The 14,305-nt window shown below is 37.2% G+C and overlaps 1 protein-coding gene across 1 annotated transcript; it reads left to right on the top strand.

Moving 5' to 3' along the window:
- The first annotated feature begins 2,407 nt into the window (after positions 1-2,407).
- Positions 2,408-13,307, top strand: LOC116129943 (pre-mRNA-processing-splicing factor 8A). Its single transcript, XM_031415701.1, has 24 exons — positions 2,408-2,878; positions 3,594-3,810; positions 3,981-4,371; positions 4,484-4,976; positions 5,090-5,880; positions 5,987-6,072; positions 6,151-6,333; positions 6,469-6,783; positions 6,882-7,186; positions 7,270-7,724; positions 7,820-7,946; positions 8,141-8,382; positions 8,484-8,607; positions 8,701-8,890; positions 8,990-9,097; positions 9,260-9,513; positions 9,637-10,253; positions 10,339-10,445; positions 10,534-10,788; positions 10,872-11,345; positions 11,653-11,814; positions 11,937-12,134; positions 12,220-12,741; positions 12,865-13,307. Exons 1-24 carry the CDS (start codon positions 2,619-2,621, stop codon positions 13,054-13,056), a joined length of 7,068 nt encoding a protein of 2,355 aa, XP_031271561.1. The 5' UTR covers positions 2,408-2,618; the 3' UTR covers positions 13,057-13,307.
- Positions 13,308-14,305: the final 998 nt, after the last annotated feature.

Raw genomic sequence — 14,305 nt, 5'->3', positions numbered from 1 at the left:
CTAAACTTGAATATAAAAATTTAATTAATGATTTTGCATTTCAAAAGGTAAGAAAAATAAATTTGAAATATTTTTTTAATATTTGCTTATATTATTAAAGGGGCCCCAACGTAACTCTTGCTTAGAGTCATAAATGTTCTTGAGACGACCCTGTGGGGTATATAGCTAATATCACATGTAATTCATTAATGAGATATATAGCTAACAATAATACTTCACGTATAAAGAAATCTTACAAAAATTTATATACATAGTAATATGACAAGAAATGAATAGAAGAGTAAATACAAAAAGTCAAACTCATCATATTCACTATTTTTTTCATTTTTTGCCACATCACTCTGTATAGAAATATTTGTAAGATTTCTTTATACATATAATATTACTCGATAGCTAATATCAGATATAATTTGTTGTTCAACTATTACGATAACATGCATTAAGTTTAATTGACATAGCCATTCGTTTGTGTGTTATATTCAAGTTTTATATTATATTGCTTTGTGTTAAGTTTAAACCCAACTTCGCTAAACCAATTAGGCTTTATCCCTCACCTCCCCTGAGGTCTGGGTTTCAGTCTTTTAGACAACAACATCTCAAAGGTGTCAAATAGCATACCACCTCCCCTCACATTTGTTAATCGTCCACTGCCTCTTGTGGTAAATGTTAAGGAACATAAATAACAAGAAAAGTGACATTACATATTTGTCCCTCTATCAAAGTTTAAAAGATATAATTACATATTATGATTGGAAACTCAACGCCCTAGACAGTCAAAGTATCACCACTAAACATATCTAAGAGTGGCGTGTTTGATGGTGCTAGAAGTGCACCACCACTAAGTTATTGAACTTTTTGGCTTTTACTAGGCAGCGTGCGGGCTATTTTCGGAGACCATTTCTACTTTATATGACACCTATGGATTTCTCGTTGTGCAACTTCTCTATGTTTGATAGTTAGGGATTATAACGTGCTGTCATTTTTTGGTAAAAGTTTTATAAGTGATACATTAACCCTTTTTAGCTATTATTTTTATCGAATGATTGCATGGTATATGATTTTGCAACTTATGATGATCATGTTGGTTACAGTGATAATAGGGGCGATCGGTACGGCGTACCTTGTATTTTTTGAAGGAATCAGAACTAGAACCGGAATCGAAGTTGGACGGTTCCTAAGATTTGGAACTGGAACCGAAACCTGTTGGTTTCGATTCCTAGAAACCTGGAACCAGAATCGAAACTAGAGGTTCCGGTTCGAGGTACCTAAGAAATTTTAATTACCCCTTACTTTTTGGAAAATGACAAATACAATCCGGACAAATTACAAATACACCCCCAATAGTTTACAAAATTTACAATGTAGTCTCGGTTTCAATTTCAGCTCCGGATTCCAACACTATAGGAATTGGAATTGCATTTGAAAATCCCCGATTCCAATTTTCCAGAACTGGAACCTAACCCTAATGGGGCTGGTTCTGGTTCCTACTCAGAATCGGTTGGTAGATACCCGTCGGTTCCGGTTCTATTCTACCTTTTACCCATGCTCACCCACTTTGTATTACAGTGATGATACAAACAACATAGAGGCAGCGATGGAGACGATCCATGTGGTGACAATTTTGGAAGCATGAACCGGCTTTTTTTGGTTGGATGGCTAAGACATGGGATTTGATAACTTTAACCCTTTGCTAATTTGACCATTGATAAACAGTACCAGGGAGGTATTGGATAATTTTTAAATGTGAGAAGAGGTCAGGATGTCTTTGATACATTTGGGGTATCTTGGTAAAACCCAAACCTCAACAGAGCTGAGGATAACTAGCCAACCAATTATTAGAACTTTATAATATAGTTTTGTCGTCAAATAAAATGATATATACCCTTTTAAAAACCTTGCAGTTACAAATTCTTTATAATACATTTTATCACATGGGTGCAATCAAAAGTGATACATATGCATAATAAGAGCAACTTATTAATTAAATAAGGTTAAAATATAAAGTGAAAAGTTTTGGTAATGTAATTTGAAATTAAATAAGCTATGAAGAAAACAATCAAAAGATGAATTTGAAAAAGAAAAAAATAAGTTTTAAATTTAAAAATTGGAAAAAGGGGGATAAATAAATAAATAAAATCTAATTAAGATTTCAGGGAAAGGCAGCCTAAACAAAAACCCTAATTAAGTTTAAAATTGGGAAAAAATGGTGTAAATAAAAACTTTACCTAAACCTAATTAATCAGGGTTGTATTTTAGGCCCTAACATGTTGATATAAATTGAGCCTACAATTTTAGGGCCCAAGAAGGCCCAATACTAAAGTAGGTCCACATACTCGTCTCCCAGTACACCGCCATTTATCCTAAGAACAAAAATATAAAAACCAAAACCCCAAACCTCTCTTCTCTAATTTTCCACTTCACTCTATCAAGGGACTAAAACGGGGAGAGGAAAATCCCAGAACCCTAAGCATCATTGTCAAATCAAAACCCAAATTCAATCACAAGAACAAACACAACAATCCTATCAACACGTTGGTAGGGTTTTGTTTGGGGGTTTCTAGGGTTTATTTTCGTCTTCACATCAGATCTTAAAGACGGGGTAGTCTCAATTAACCGCCATGTATAACAACAACAACAACGGGGGGCCGATAGCTCCGCCGGGAACGAGCGGAGCTGTGCCAATACCTCCCCCATCTCAGCCGTCGTATACCGTGCTTACAACGACGCCCTCCCCTCAGGAGGCGGAGGCGAGGTTGGAGGAGAAAGCTAGAAAATGGATGCAACTTAACTCGAAGAGGTATGGAGACAAGAGGAAGTTTGGGTTCGTTGAGGCCCAGAAAGAGGACATGCCTCCCGAGCACGTGAGGAAGATTATTAGGTCAGTAGCTTTCTTCCTCGTCTTCATTTTTCTTTTAGTTGTAGTTTTTATTTGAGCTTGTTTGGTGAAATTTAGTATGCGTTTTTAGTTTATTATGATTTTGTTTAGTTTGAAGTTGGTTGTTTTGATTCTTTCTTTATTTATTTGGTTAATGTTATTTTTGATATTTTTTTATGTTCTTTGTCGGTTGAATGAAATCTGTAGCCATGGAAAATATTACATTTTACTGTAGAAAATTTAATTTCTCCCTATTTTTCTCTATATAATTTCCTTTTTAACATTTATTTTGGATTTTTTTTTTTTTTTTGGGTATATATAGCTAAAATGTGAGTATAAGTCGGTTACCTATGTGTGAAGTTCTTTGTACTGGTCTGTGTCCTGGATCTTATTAGTGCTCACAAATAGAAAATTTGAAAATTGATGTTGGAAAACTGATTGGAACGTTATTGAATTCTTTTGACCACTTGGAAACCTCTAAAGGCTAAGAGATTTGCTGCATGGTGATGTTTAAAAAGCTAAAGGGTTGCTTACTGGACTATAATTGCAAACTTTAATCTTATCTACTATATTCTTGGAACTGAATATTGGTTTAGATAAATTTGCAATTGTGTTATGATTAGTCTTATCTGAATTAGTTACGGGACTTCTTTCTGGTGTGCTTGCTCTGTTTTTGCTTCTGGGGTTGTATTGAATTGTCCGGTGTTTTCGTTGACAGAGACCATGGGGATATGTCCTCGAAGAAATATCGTCATGATAAACGTGTGTATCTAGGAGCCCTTAAATTCATCCCACATGCAGTTTACAAGCTCCTTGAGAATATGCCAATGCCATGGGAACAAGTTCGTGATGTGAAGGTTTTATATCATATTACTGGAGCCATCACCTTTGTGAATGAAATTCCATGGGTTGTTGAACCTATTTATCTGGCTCAGGTATTTTGATCCTCTATCTTTATCACATCTTCTTCTGTAGTTACTTTTGTGAGTTCATAGAAGGTATGAAGCAGATGGTGTGACATCGCTATCCTCTATATGCTGTAAACCAACTATTGTTCTTTGTCTTCATGTAGAATGATTAACCTTATGTTAATATTATTGTACAGTGGGGTACAATGTGGATCATGATGAGAAGAGAGAAGAGAGATCGTCGGCATTTCAAGAGAATGCGTTTTCCACCATTTGATGATGAGGAACCTCCATTAGACTATGCTGATAATCTGTTAGATGTTGATCCTCTGGAGCCAATTCAACTAGAGCTGGATGAAGAAGAAGATTCTGCTGTATATACTTGGTTTTATGACCATAAGCCTCTTGTGAAAACAAAGCTTATAAATGGTCCAAGTTACCGCAAATGGCACCTTTCTCTTCCAATCATGGCTACTCTTCACCGGCTTGCAGGGCAGCTACTTTCAGATTTAATCGACCGCAACTATTTCTACTTGTTTGACATGGAGTCATTCTTTACAGCCAAAGCATTGAATATGTGCATTCCTGGTATGTTTTGAGTATCACATTACTAGTCTTCTATTCTCCTAAATAGTGTGTGTCCAGTAATTAGGTATTCAGTTGTTTGGATATTTTTTAAATTAATTGTTCCATCTTGCAGGTGGCCCTAAATTTGAGCCTTTGTACCGTGACATGGAGAAAGGTGATGAGGACTGGAATGAATTCAATGATATCAACAAACTCATTATTCGGTCACCTCTGAGGACCGAGTATAGAATTGCCTTCCCTCATCTTTATAACAACAGGCCTCGTAAAGTGAGGCTTGGGGTATACCATACTCCCATGGTCATGTACATAAAAACTGAGGATCCTGATTTGCCTGCATTTTATTATGATCCTTTGATACACCCCATAACTTCCACTAACAAGGATCGGCGAGAAAAGAAGGTTCATGATGATGGTGATGATGAGGATGATGATTTCTATCTGCCAGAGCAGGTGGAGCCATTGCTGAAAGATACTCAACTTTACACTGATACTACAGCTGCTGGAGTTTCCCTATTATTTGCTCCACGTCCTTTCAACATGAGATCTGGTCGAATGCGACGAGCTGAGGATATACCTCTTGTGTCAGAGTGGTATAAGGAGCACTGGTAAGATTCTTTTTTTCTTTTCCTTTTTTCTTCTTTCCTTTTGATGTGAAGATGTAGTCTTAATATGTATTAGCTACCCAATCTGATTTCTTGTCGGTGTTATTCTTCTGCAGTCCTCCATCTTATCCAGTAAAAGTTCGAGTCAGCTATCAGAAATTGTTGAAATGTTTTGTGTTGAATGAGCTGCATCATCGACCGCCCAAGGCTCAGAAGAAGAAGCACTTGTTTCGGTCTCTCCAGGCAACAAAGTTCTTCCAAACCACAGAGCTTGATTGGGCTGAAGCAGGTCTTCAAGTTTGTAAGCAGGGGTACAACATGCTGAATCTGTTGATTCATAGAAAAAATTTGAATTACCTTCATCTTGATTACAACTTCAATTTGAAGCCTGTGAAAACTCTCACCACTAAAGAGCGTAAGAAGTCTAGGTTTGGAAATGCTTTTCATCTTTGCCGTGAAATTCTGCGTTTGACAAAGCTTGTAGTTGATGCCAATATCCAGTTCCGCCTGGGTAATGTTGATGCCTTCCAATTGGCTGATGGGTTGCAATATACTTTCTCCCATGTGGGTCAGTTGACTGGTATGTATCGTTACAAGTACAGGCTGATGCGCCAGATTAGGATGTGCAAGGACTTGAAGCACTTGATCTACTACCGCTTCAATACTGGCCCAGTGGGGAAGGGACCTGGATGTGGATTCTGGGCTCCAATGTGGAGGGTGTGGCTATTTTTCCTTCGTGGTATAGTGCCTCTCTTGGAAAGATGGTTAGGAAATTTACTGGCTCGACAATTTGAAGGTCGCCATTCAAAAGGAGTTGCAAAGACTGTCACCAAGCAACGTGTTGAAAGTCATTTTGACTTGGAGCTTCGAGCTGCTGTCATGCATGATGTTCTTGATGCCATGCCGGGTAAGAATCTTTTGACAATATAGATTTGCTATAATCAGTAGTTGTTGCTTGCTTTCTGGTTTCTGGAATTTATTTGAATCACTTTAACATGAAATATAAATTGCAGAGGGTATCAAGCAAAACAAGGCTAGAACTATTTTGCAGCATCTCAGTGAGGCATGGCGCTGTTGGAAAGCAAATATACCTTGGAAGGTAATATAATTTATAGATGATTACTCATTTGCCATGCTTTATAACGTGTGATAGTTGTCTAACTATATGCATCTCTAGGTACCTGGTTTGCCGGTTCCGATTGAGAATATGATCCTTCGGTATGTCAAGTCAAAAGCTGACTGGTGGACAAATGTTGCGCACTACAATCGTGAACGTATTAGACGGGGTGCAACAGTAGATAAGACTGTTTGTCGGAAGAATCTTGGAAGATTGACTCGCCTTTGGCTGAAGGCTGAACAGGTTTATATTCTTTTTTTGCTTATTTTCTCACTCTTCCTGTATTTTGAAAATGCATTGTTGGGCTGCATATTGTCTTTTGATATTTTCCTTGATGTTTTCTCTTATATTGTTTCAATTATCATCTTCCTGTCATAGGAACGACAACACAACTATTTGAAAGATGGTCCATATGTTACCCCAGAAGAAGCTGTTGCTATTTACACGACAACCGTGCATTGGTTGGAATCGAGAAAGTTTTCTCCCATTCCATTTCCACCATTGTCATACAAGCATGACACAAAGCTACTTATCCTTGCTCTGGAGAGGCTAAAAGAGTCGTACAGTGTGGCTGTCAGATTAAATCAGTTGCAGAGAGAAGAGCTTGGTCTCATTGAACAAGCATATGATAATCCTCATGAGGCTTTGTCAAGAATTAAGCGTCATCTGCTTACGCAGCGTGCCTTTAAAGAAGTGAGTTGAATTAAAATGAGTTTATCTTTGACTTTTGAACTCCATTCTGCCTTATATCTTGAATTGAAAAATTAATTTGATTTATCTATTATCTGTAGGTTGGCATTGAGTTCATGGACTTGTACAGCTATTTGATTCCAGTTTATGAAATTGAGCCGCTGGAGAAAATTACAGATGCTTATCTTGACCAGTATTTATGGTATGAAGGTGACAAGCGGCACCTCTTTCCAAACTGGATTAAGCCTGCAGATTCAGAGCCTCCACCACTTTTGGTTTATAAATGGTGTCAGGGTATAAACAATCTGCAAGGGATATGGGACACAAGTGATGGACAGTGTGTGGTGATGCTTCAAACTAAGTTTGAGAAGTTCTTTGAAAAGATTGACTTGACCATGCTAAACAGGTAAATATCATGTTAATCTTTTGCTTATTAATCAGTGAGGCTTCTTTTTTCTTAATGACATTTGTTTTGATGTTCTGCTGTAGGCTTCTGCGTTTGGTCCTTGACCACAATATTGCAGATTATGTCACTGCAAAGAATAATGTTGTCTTGTCCTATAAAGATATGAGCCATACAAATTCTTATGGCCTTATACGCGGTCTTCAGTTTGCTTCATTTGTTGTACAGTATTATGGACTTGTGCTGGACCTATTGCTTCTTGGTTTGACACGTGCTAGTGAGATTGCTGGACCCCCTCAGATGCCAAATGAGTTAATCACTTACTGGGACACAAAAGTTGAGACAAGGCATCCAATAAGGCTGTATTCTAGGTACATTGATAGGGTTCACATCTTGTTCCGCTTCACTCACGAAGAGGCTCGAGATCTTATCCAGCGTTATCTTACTGAGCATCCTGATCCCAACAATGAGAATATGGTTGGATACAACAACAAGAAGTGCTGGCCAAGGGATGCGAGAATGAGGCTTATGAAACATGATGGTAAAACTTAAAATCTCCATTGTAATTCTGATTTTTATGGATATATCAGCTTTTACGAGTTCCTCTAATACTTACATTTTTGTTATACTTTTCAGTCAATCTCGGCAGGAGTGTTTTCTGGGATATGAAGAACCGTCTTCCCAGAAGTATTACAACTTTGGAGTGGGAAAACAGCTTTGTTTCTGTTTACAGCAAGGACAATCCGAATCTGCTTTTCAGCATGTATGTATATTTTATTCTTACCACTATATCTGATGTGCTTTTGATGCATCTAAGTGCAATTGTGTCTTCTAACTGCATAGTTTTTATAGTTTCAGCATTTCCTGTTATATATGAGTGTTTAGTCTGAGGTAGCTTAGAATACCCAGTAAGTTTGAACAAGACAGTTCATGATATGTCTTGTATTTTACCTCTAGGTCTGGATTTGAAGTTCGAATACTTCCAAAAATAAGAATGACCCAAGAAGCATTCAGCAATACAAGGGATGGGGTCTGGAATTTGCAGAATGAACAGACCAAAGAGAGAACTGCAGTTGCTTTCTTGCGAGTTGATGATGAACACATGAAGGTATTTGAGAACCGTGTCAGGCAGATTCTTATGTCTTCAGGGTCAACAACATTCACCAAAATTGTCAACAAATGGAATACAGCCCTGATAGGTACATATTTTGGTTGTTAAAACTTGATTAAAAATTTACTTGTGTCTGACAGTAGGCATTGCTATCATTTTATTCTTATAATTTCTCTGTTCCTTCAACAGGTCTCATGACTTACTTCCGTGAAGCAACTGTACATACCCAAGAACTTTTAGATTTGCTGGTCAAATGTGAAAACAAAATCCAAACACGTATTAAGATTGGGTTGAACTCGAAAATGCCCAGCAGGCATGTATTTGGTTGGATATGCTTTGGATGTTTTTCAGTTTAGAATTTTTTTTTTTTTTGGCTAAATTTCCCCCACTTTTGCTGTGCTTATAGATTTCCTCCAGTCATTTTTTATACCCCAAAAGAAATTGGAGGACTTGGAATGTTATCCATGGGTCACATATTGATTCCTCAAAGTGACCTCCGATATAGTCAGCAGACAGATGTTGGTGTCACCCACTTTAGGAGTGGAATGAGCCATGAGGAGGACCAGCTGATTCCAAATCTTTATCGTTACATACAGGTAATGTAAATCAAATGAATCCATCTGTTATGAAATATTATGTGTTACGGTTTTCTGATGTTTTTTCAAATGGTGATGGTTGTGCTGGTTTTTCAACAGCCATGGGAGAGTGAGTTCATAGATTCGCAGCGTGTTTGGGCAGAGTATGCACTGAAGAGGCAGGAAGCTCAGGCTCAGAATAGGCGTTTAACCCTTGAGGATCTGGAAGTGAGTATTTTTCTTTTATTTGACAGAAGCTTTTATTTTTGGGATGGTTTCATTTGGAGGAAGGGTGGATTTTTATCCCCCACTGTCTGATATATTGAATTTCGACATTAGTCAAACTAAATTTATGCATGTTTTAATGAATTTTTCCAAATCCATTGACAGGATTCATGGGACAGGGGAATACCACGTATAAATACTTTGTTCCAGAAGGACAGACATACTTTAGCCTATGATAAAGGTTGGAGAGTGCGCACAGACTTTAAGCAGTATCAAGTATTGAAACAGAACCCTTTCTGGTGGACCCACCAAAGGCATGATGGTAAATTGTGGAACTTGAACAACTATCGAACTGATGTCATTCAAGCTCTTGGAGGTGTTGAGGGTATTCTTGAGCACACTTTGTTCAAAGGAACATAGTGAGTACCTTGTTTAATTTTAAGAATTAATTTATCGTCTTTCTATTTGTAGTGGTAATTACGGGATGCAAACGAATTTGATTTAAACTTCAGCTACTAATTTTACTCATTTTGAAATTTCAGCTTTCCAACTTGGGAAGGTCTCTTCTGGGAAAAGGCATCAGGTTTTGAGGAATCGATGAAATATAAGAAGCTTACTAATGCACAGAGATCTGGTCTAAACCAAATTCCTAACCGTCGATTCACGCTCTGGTGGTCTCCTACAATAAATAGGGCCAATGTCTATGTGGGTTTCCAAGTGCAGTTGGATTTAACTGGAATTTTCATGCATGGGAAGATTCCTACCTTGAAGATATCTCTGATTCAGATCTTCCGTGCTCATCTGTGGCAAAAGATTCATGAGAGTGTGGTGATGGATCTCTGTCAGGTCTTGGATCAGGAGTTGGATGCTTTGGAAATTGAAACTGTGCAGAAAGAAACAATCCATCCAAGGAAGAGTTACAAAATGAACAGCTCTTGTGCAGATATTCTCCTATTTGCTGCTCATCGATGGCCAATGTCAAAGCCTAGTCTTGTTGCCGAGTCAAAGGATATGTTTGACCAGAAAGCAAGCAATAAATACTGGATAGATGTACAACTCCGTTGGGGAGATTATGATTCTCATGACATTGAGCGGTATACTCGGGCCAAATTTATGGATTATACAACAGACAACATGTCTATCTATCCATCTCCAACTGGTATATTTTCGCATTTTTTCATTACTCATTTCCTGAGATGCTGTTCTGCGATGAATTAGTCTTGACATGGCTTGTTTCTGTGCAGGGGTGATGATTGGGCTTGATCTGGCATATAATTTGCATTCTGCATTTGGTAACTGGTTCCCTGGATCAAAACCATTGCTTGCTCAGGCAATGAATAAGATAATGAAGGTAATTGGTCAATTGAACTTGTGTCAACTTAATATCTTGGAGTCATCTCATACTTAAATTGAACTAATGGTTCATTATTTATCTGCAGTCAAATCCAGCTTTGTATGTCTTGAGAGAGCGTATAAGGAAAGGCTTGCAGTTGTATTCTTCTGAACCTACTGAACCATATTTATCATCGCAAAACTATGGAGAAATTTTCAGCAATCAGATAATATGGTTTGTGGATGACACAAATGTGTATCGTGTTACAATCCACAAAACATTTGAAGGAAATCTCACAACTAAACCCATCAATGGCGCAATCTTTATATTCAATCCAAGGACTGGACAGCTGTTCCTTAAGGTCTGCATCTTTTTAAGCATATTTTGAAACTAAACCTCTTCTGTTTGGATTCTGAATTCTGATCATTATATGATTTCCTGCAGGTCATCCACACAAGTGTATGGGCAGGTCAGAAGCGTCTTGGTCAGTTAGCCAAGTGGAAAACAGCAGAAGAAGTTGCTGCTCTTGTTCGGTCTCTGCCTGTTGAGGAACAACCAAAACAAATCATTGTTACTCGTAAAGGAATGTTGGATCCATTGGAGGTCCACTTGTTGGATTTCCCCAACATAGTTATCAAAGGAAGTGAGCTGCAGCTTCCTTTCCAGGCCTGCTTGAAGATTGAGAAATTTGGTGATCTAATTTTGAAGGCAACAGAACCTCAAATGGTTTTGTTCAATATCTATGATGACTGGCTGAAGAGTATCTCATCATACACTGCATTCTCCCGTCTCATTCTCATTCTTCGTGCACTTCATGTAAACAATGAGAAAGCAAAGATGCTACTAAAGCCTGACAAAACAATCGTCACAGAGCCTCATCACATCTGGCCTTCTTTGTCTGACGATCAATGGATGAAGGTAAGCAAGTTTTTACAATTTTGGATTTGTGTTCATGTATTTGTATTTCATTTAGCATGCGTTTGCATGTAATTGGTTTGCAGGGTTGAAAAGGTCATTTGTCAAACATGTATTTGCATGATTTATTTTTTCACATCATTATTTTTAGTACCACACCTGCTTCACACTGTATGATTTACCAATGGCTTTATTTTTTCACATCATTATTTTTAGTACCACACCTGCTTCACATTCTATGATTTACCAATGACTCCTTATGTTCAATGTAATGAGGGGTAAGTTATAACCATCATATTGCATAATTCAGGTTGAGGTTGCCCTAAGAGATCTCATACTCTCAGACTATGCCAAGAAGAACAATGTGAATACCTCAGCTCTGACACAGTCCGAGATCCGTGATATTATACTTGGAGCTGAGATTACTCCACCTTCCCAACAGAGGCAACAAATTGCTGAGATTGAGAAACAGGTGATGTTTTACTTGTCTTCAAATTTGGATGTGGCTTACTTTTTATTGTTTATTTGGTTTGGTTATTTTCTTTTTGATTTATTAATTTGGGTTATTTCTTTTTGTTGAATTTATGTATTCAGGCGAAGGAAGCAAGCCAGCTGACAGCAGTCACAACAAGGACTACAAATGTTCATGGGGATGAGCTCATTGTCACCACCACTAGTCCCTATGAGCAATCTGCATTTGGGTCCAAAACAGATTGGCGTGTAAGGGCAATATCGGCTACAAATCTCTATCTTCGAGTGAATCATATATATGTCAACTCAGAGGACATAAAGGTACATATCGACCTTCAATTTTGATTTTTTTTATTAGTGTGAGATCTTTCATATTTGCTGATACTGGATTATACTAATGATGCAGGAAACTGGATATACGTACATCATGCCAAAGAATATTTTGAAGAAGTTCATCTGCATAGCAGATCTACGAACTCAAATTGCTGGATACTTGTATGGTATAAGCCCACCAGATAATCCTCAGGTTAAGGAAATTCGTTGTATTGCCATGGTACCGCAATGGGGGACTCATCAGCAAGTTCATCTTCCTTCAGCTCTTCCTGAGCATGATTTCCTTACTGATCTTGAGCCTTTGGGATGGATGCACACACAACCAAATGAGCTTCCCCAGTTATCACCTCAAGATCTTACTAGTCATGCTCGGATTTTAGAAAACAACAAGCAGTGGGATGGAGAGAAGTGCATTATCTTGACCTGCAGTTTCACCCCAGGTTCCTGCTCATTAACTGCATATAAGCTTACCCCAAGCGGTTATGAGTGGGGACGAGTCAACAAGGACACAGGAAGCAATCCCCATGGTTATCTTCCAACTCATTACGAGAAAGTCCAGATGCTTTTAAGTGAACGGTTCCTTGGTTTCTACATGGTAAGAATAACCCAGAAATCTGTTTGAACTACGACAGTACACTTACCTAGTATAGTATTCCCCTGAAACTTAATTTTTTTTATGTGTAGTTGCTAACTTTTTTAATTTGGGTGTTGTTTTCAGGTTCCCGACAACGGTCCATGGAACTATAACTTCATGGGAGTGAAGCATACTGTGAGCATGAAATATGGCGTGAAGCTTGGCACACCCAGAGAATACTACAACGAAGATCACAGGCCAACTCATTTCTTGGAGTTCAGCAACTTGGAGGAGGGTGAAACCGCAGAGGGTGATCGCGAGGATACATTCTCTTAAATCTAATGGCGGCGCCATTGAGGTTATAGTTTAGTGTGAATTAATTGTAGTAGTACCTACTTGCAAACTTCAAATTTTAAAGTAGATTCTACTCGGCAACTTGGGCAATAAAGCAGTGCCCTTTTTTGGTTATAGAACATATTTTATATTGTTGTTGTTGTTTTAACCGGATGAGAGATGTAAGCCCATTTAACATTTTGATGTCTTGTAAATATATGGTAAAGAAATTCATAAATTGAAGTTATTGTCTATGTGAGGTACCAGTATTTGCTTAATCAAATGGTTTTAAATTCAATCGGCCATTCTTGGTAATAATCAGCTTCGATTGGATTGATTGAGGTATTGAGGTATTTAGCCATAGGCAGTACATGAACAAGATTATGCTTTACATCCCAGTTGTCATTACAAAAGATCTTTGCACCTTATTTTAATTGAGTGATGCTATGACAACCATAAATTATGTATAGCCCTCGGTTAAAAAATAATTTCACGTTGTAAACATACCCTTAAATAAGATGACTAGAAAGGGTTAAAAGACAAACAGAATACGGACAAATGTTTTCTTATCAAATCTTTTCATAAATATATTGAATGGAAAAGACCTTAAAATTTTAATTGCATTTTGAATAATAGTTTTTTATCTAATTTGTTTGTTTGTTATAAGTTGTAAAGGAAAAAAAATATAAAGAAGTGAGGAAATGCTTTTACTTTTGGAGTTGAAAAGAGAATAAGAGATAAATTTGCATTTATTGAAAATAAAAGGTAATGTTAAGTGGCCGAGTAGTTCAATGGAGATTCTTGATGTATTACTGAAGAGGTTTTGTATTTGAGTCTCTTCTCAATTGTTCATAACGGCTTGTAGTTTTTGGGTCTTAAGAGATTAATTAAAGTATGCGTAAACTAACTCGGATACCTCTAATCATCCAAAAAAAGAAAAGGTAATATTGAAATGAATAGTACATTTAAGGTCTGTTTGGTATGGCTTCTTTTGAAAAGAGCTTATGGAAGAACTTATTAGAGTATAGTTTTTGTAAAAGTTTTTGATACTTGTTTAGGTTGGAAAATGTAAAGAACTCTCTAATATTAATTTACCAAAAATGTTTTTAATATACAAGAATAGATCAAATCAAATTTATAAAATTGAATAAAAATATTTTTGAAATTTTAACAATTTAAATAACCTCAAAAAGAGTTTATGGGAAAAACTCAAAATTTGAACTTTTTCTCATAAATCGTAAACTAGCTTATT

The sequence above is a fragment of the Pistacia vera genome, unplaced genomic scaffold (genome assembly GCF_008641045.1).
Source record: "Pistacia vera cultivar Batoury unplaced genomic scaffold, PisVer_v2 Contig106, whole genome shotgun sequence".
NCBI classification, from domain to species: Eukaryota; Viridiplantae; Streptophyta; class Magnoliopsida; order Sapindales; family Anacardiaceae; genus Pistacia; species Pistacia vera.
Note: the sequence above shows the minus strand (reverse complement) of the source record. Positions and strands in the feature narration are given on the sequence as shown.

What these genes read in the sequence shown, in the direction of transcription:
- LOC116129943 (XM_031415701.1), top strand. Translation starts at nt 2,619, where the DNA reads ATGTATAACAACAACAACAACGGGGGGCCGATAGCTCCGCCGGGAACG. An exon ending in ATCTTTATCGTTACATACAG is followed by an intron (nt 8,891 to 8,989) that starts GTAATGTAAATC and finishes GTTTTTCAACAG; the next exon opens with CCATGGGAGAGTGAGTTCAT. An exon ending in GGTTCCTTGGTTTCTACATG is followed by an intron (nt 12,742 to 12,864) that starts GTAAGAATAACC and finishes TGTTGTTTTCAG; the next exon opens with GTTCCCGACAACGGTCCATG.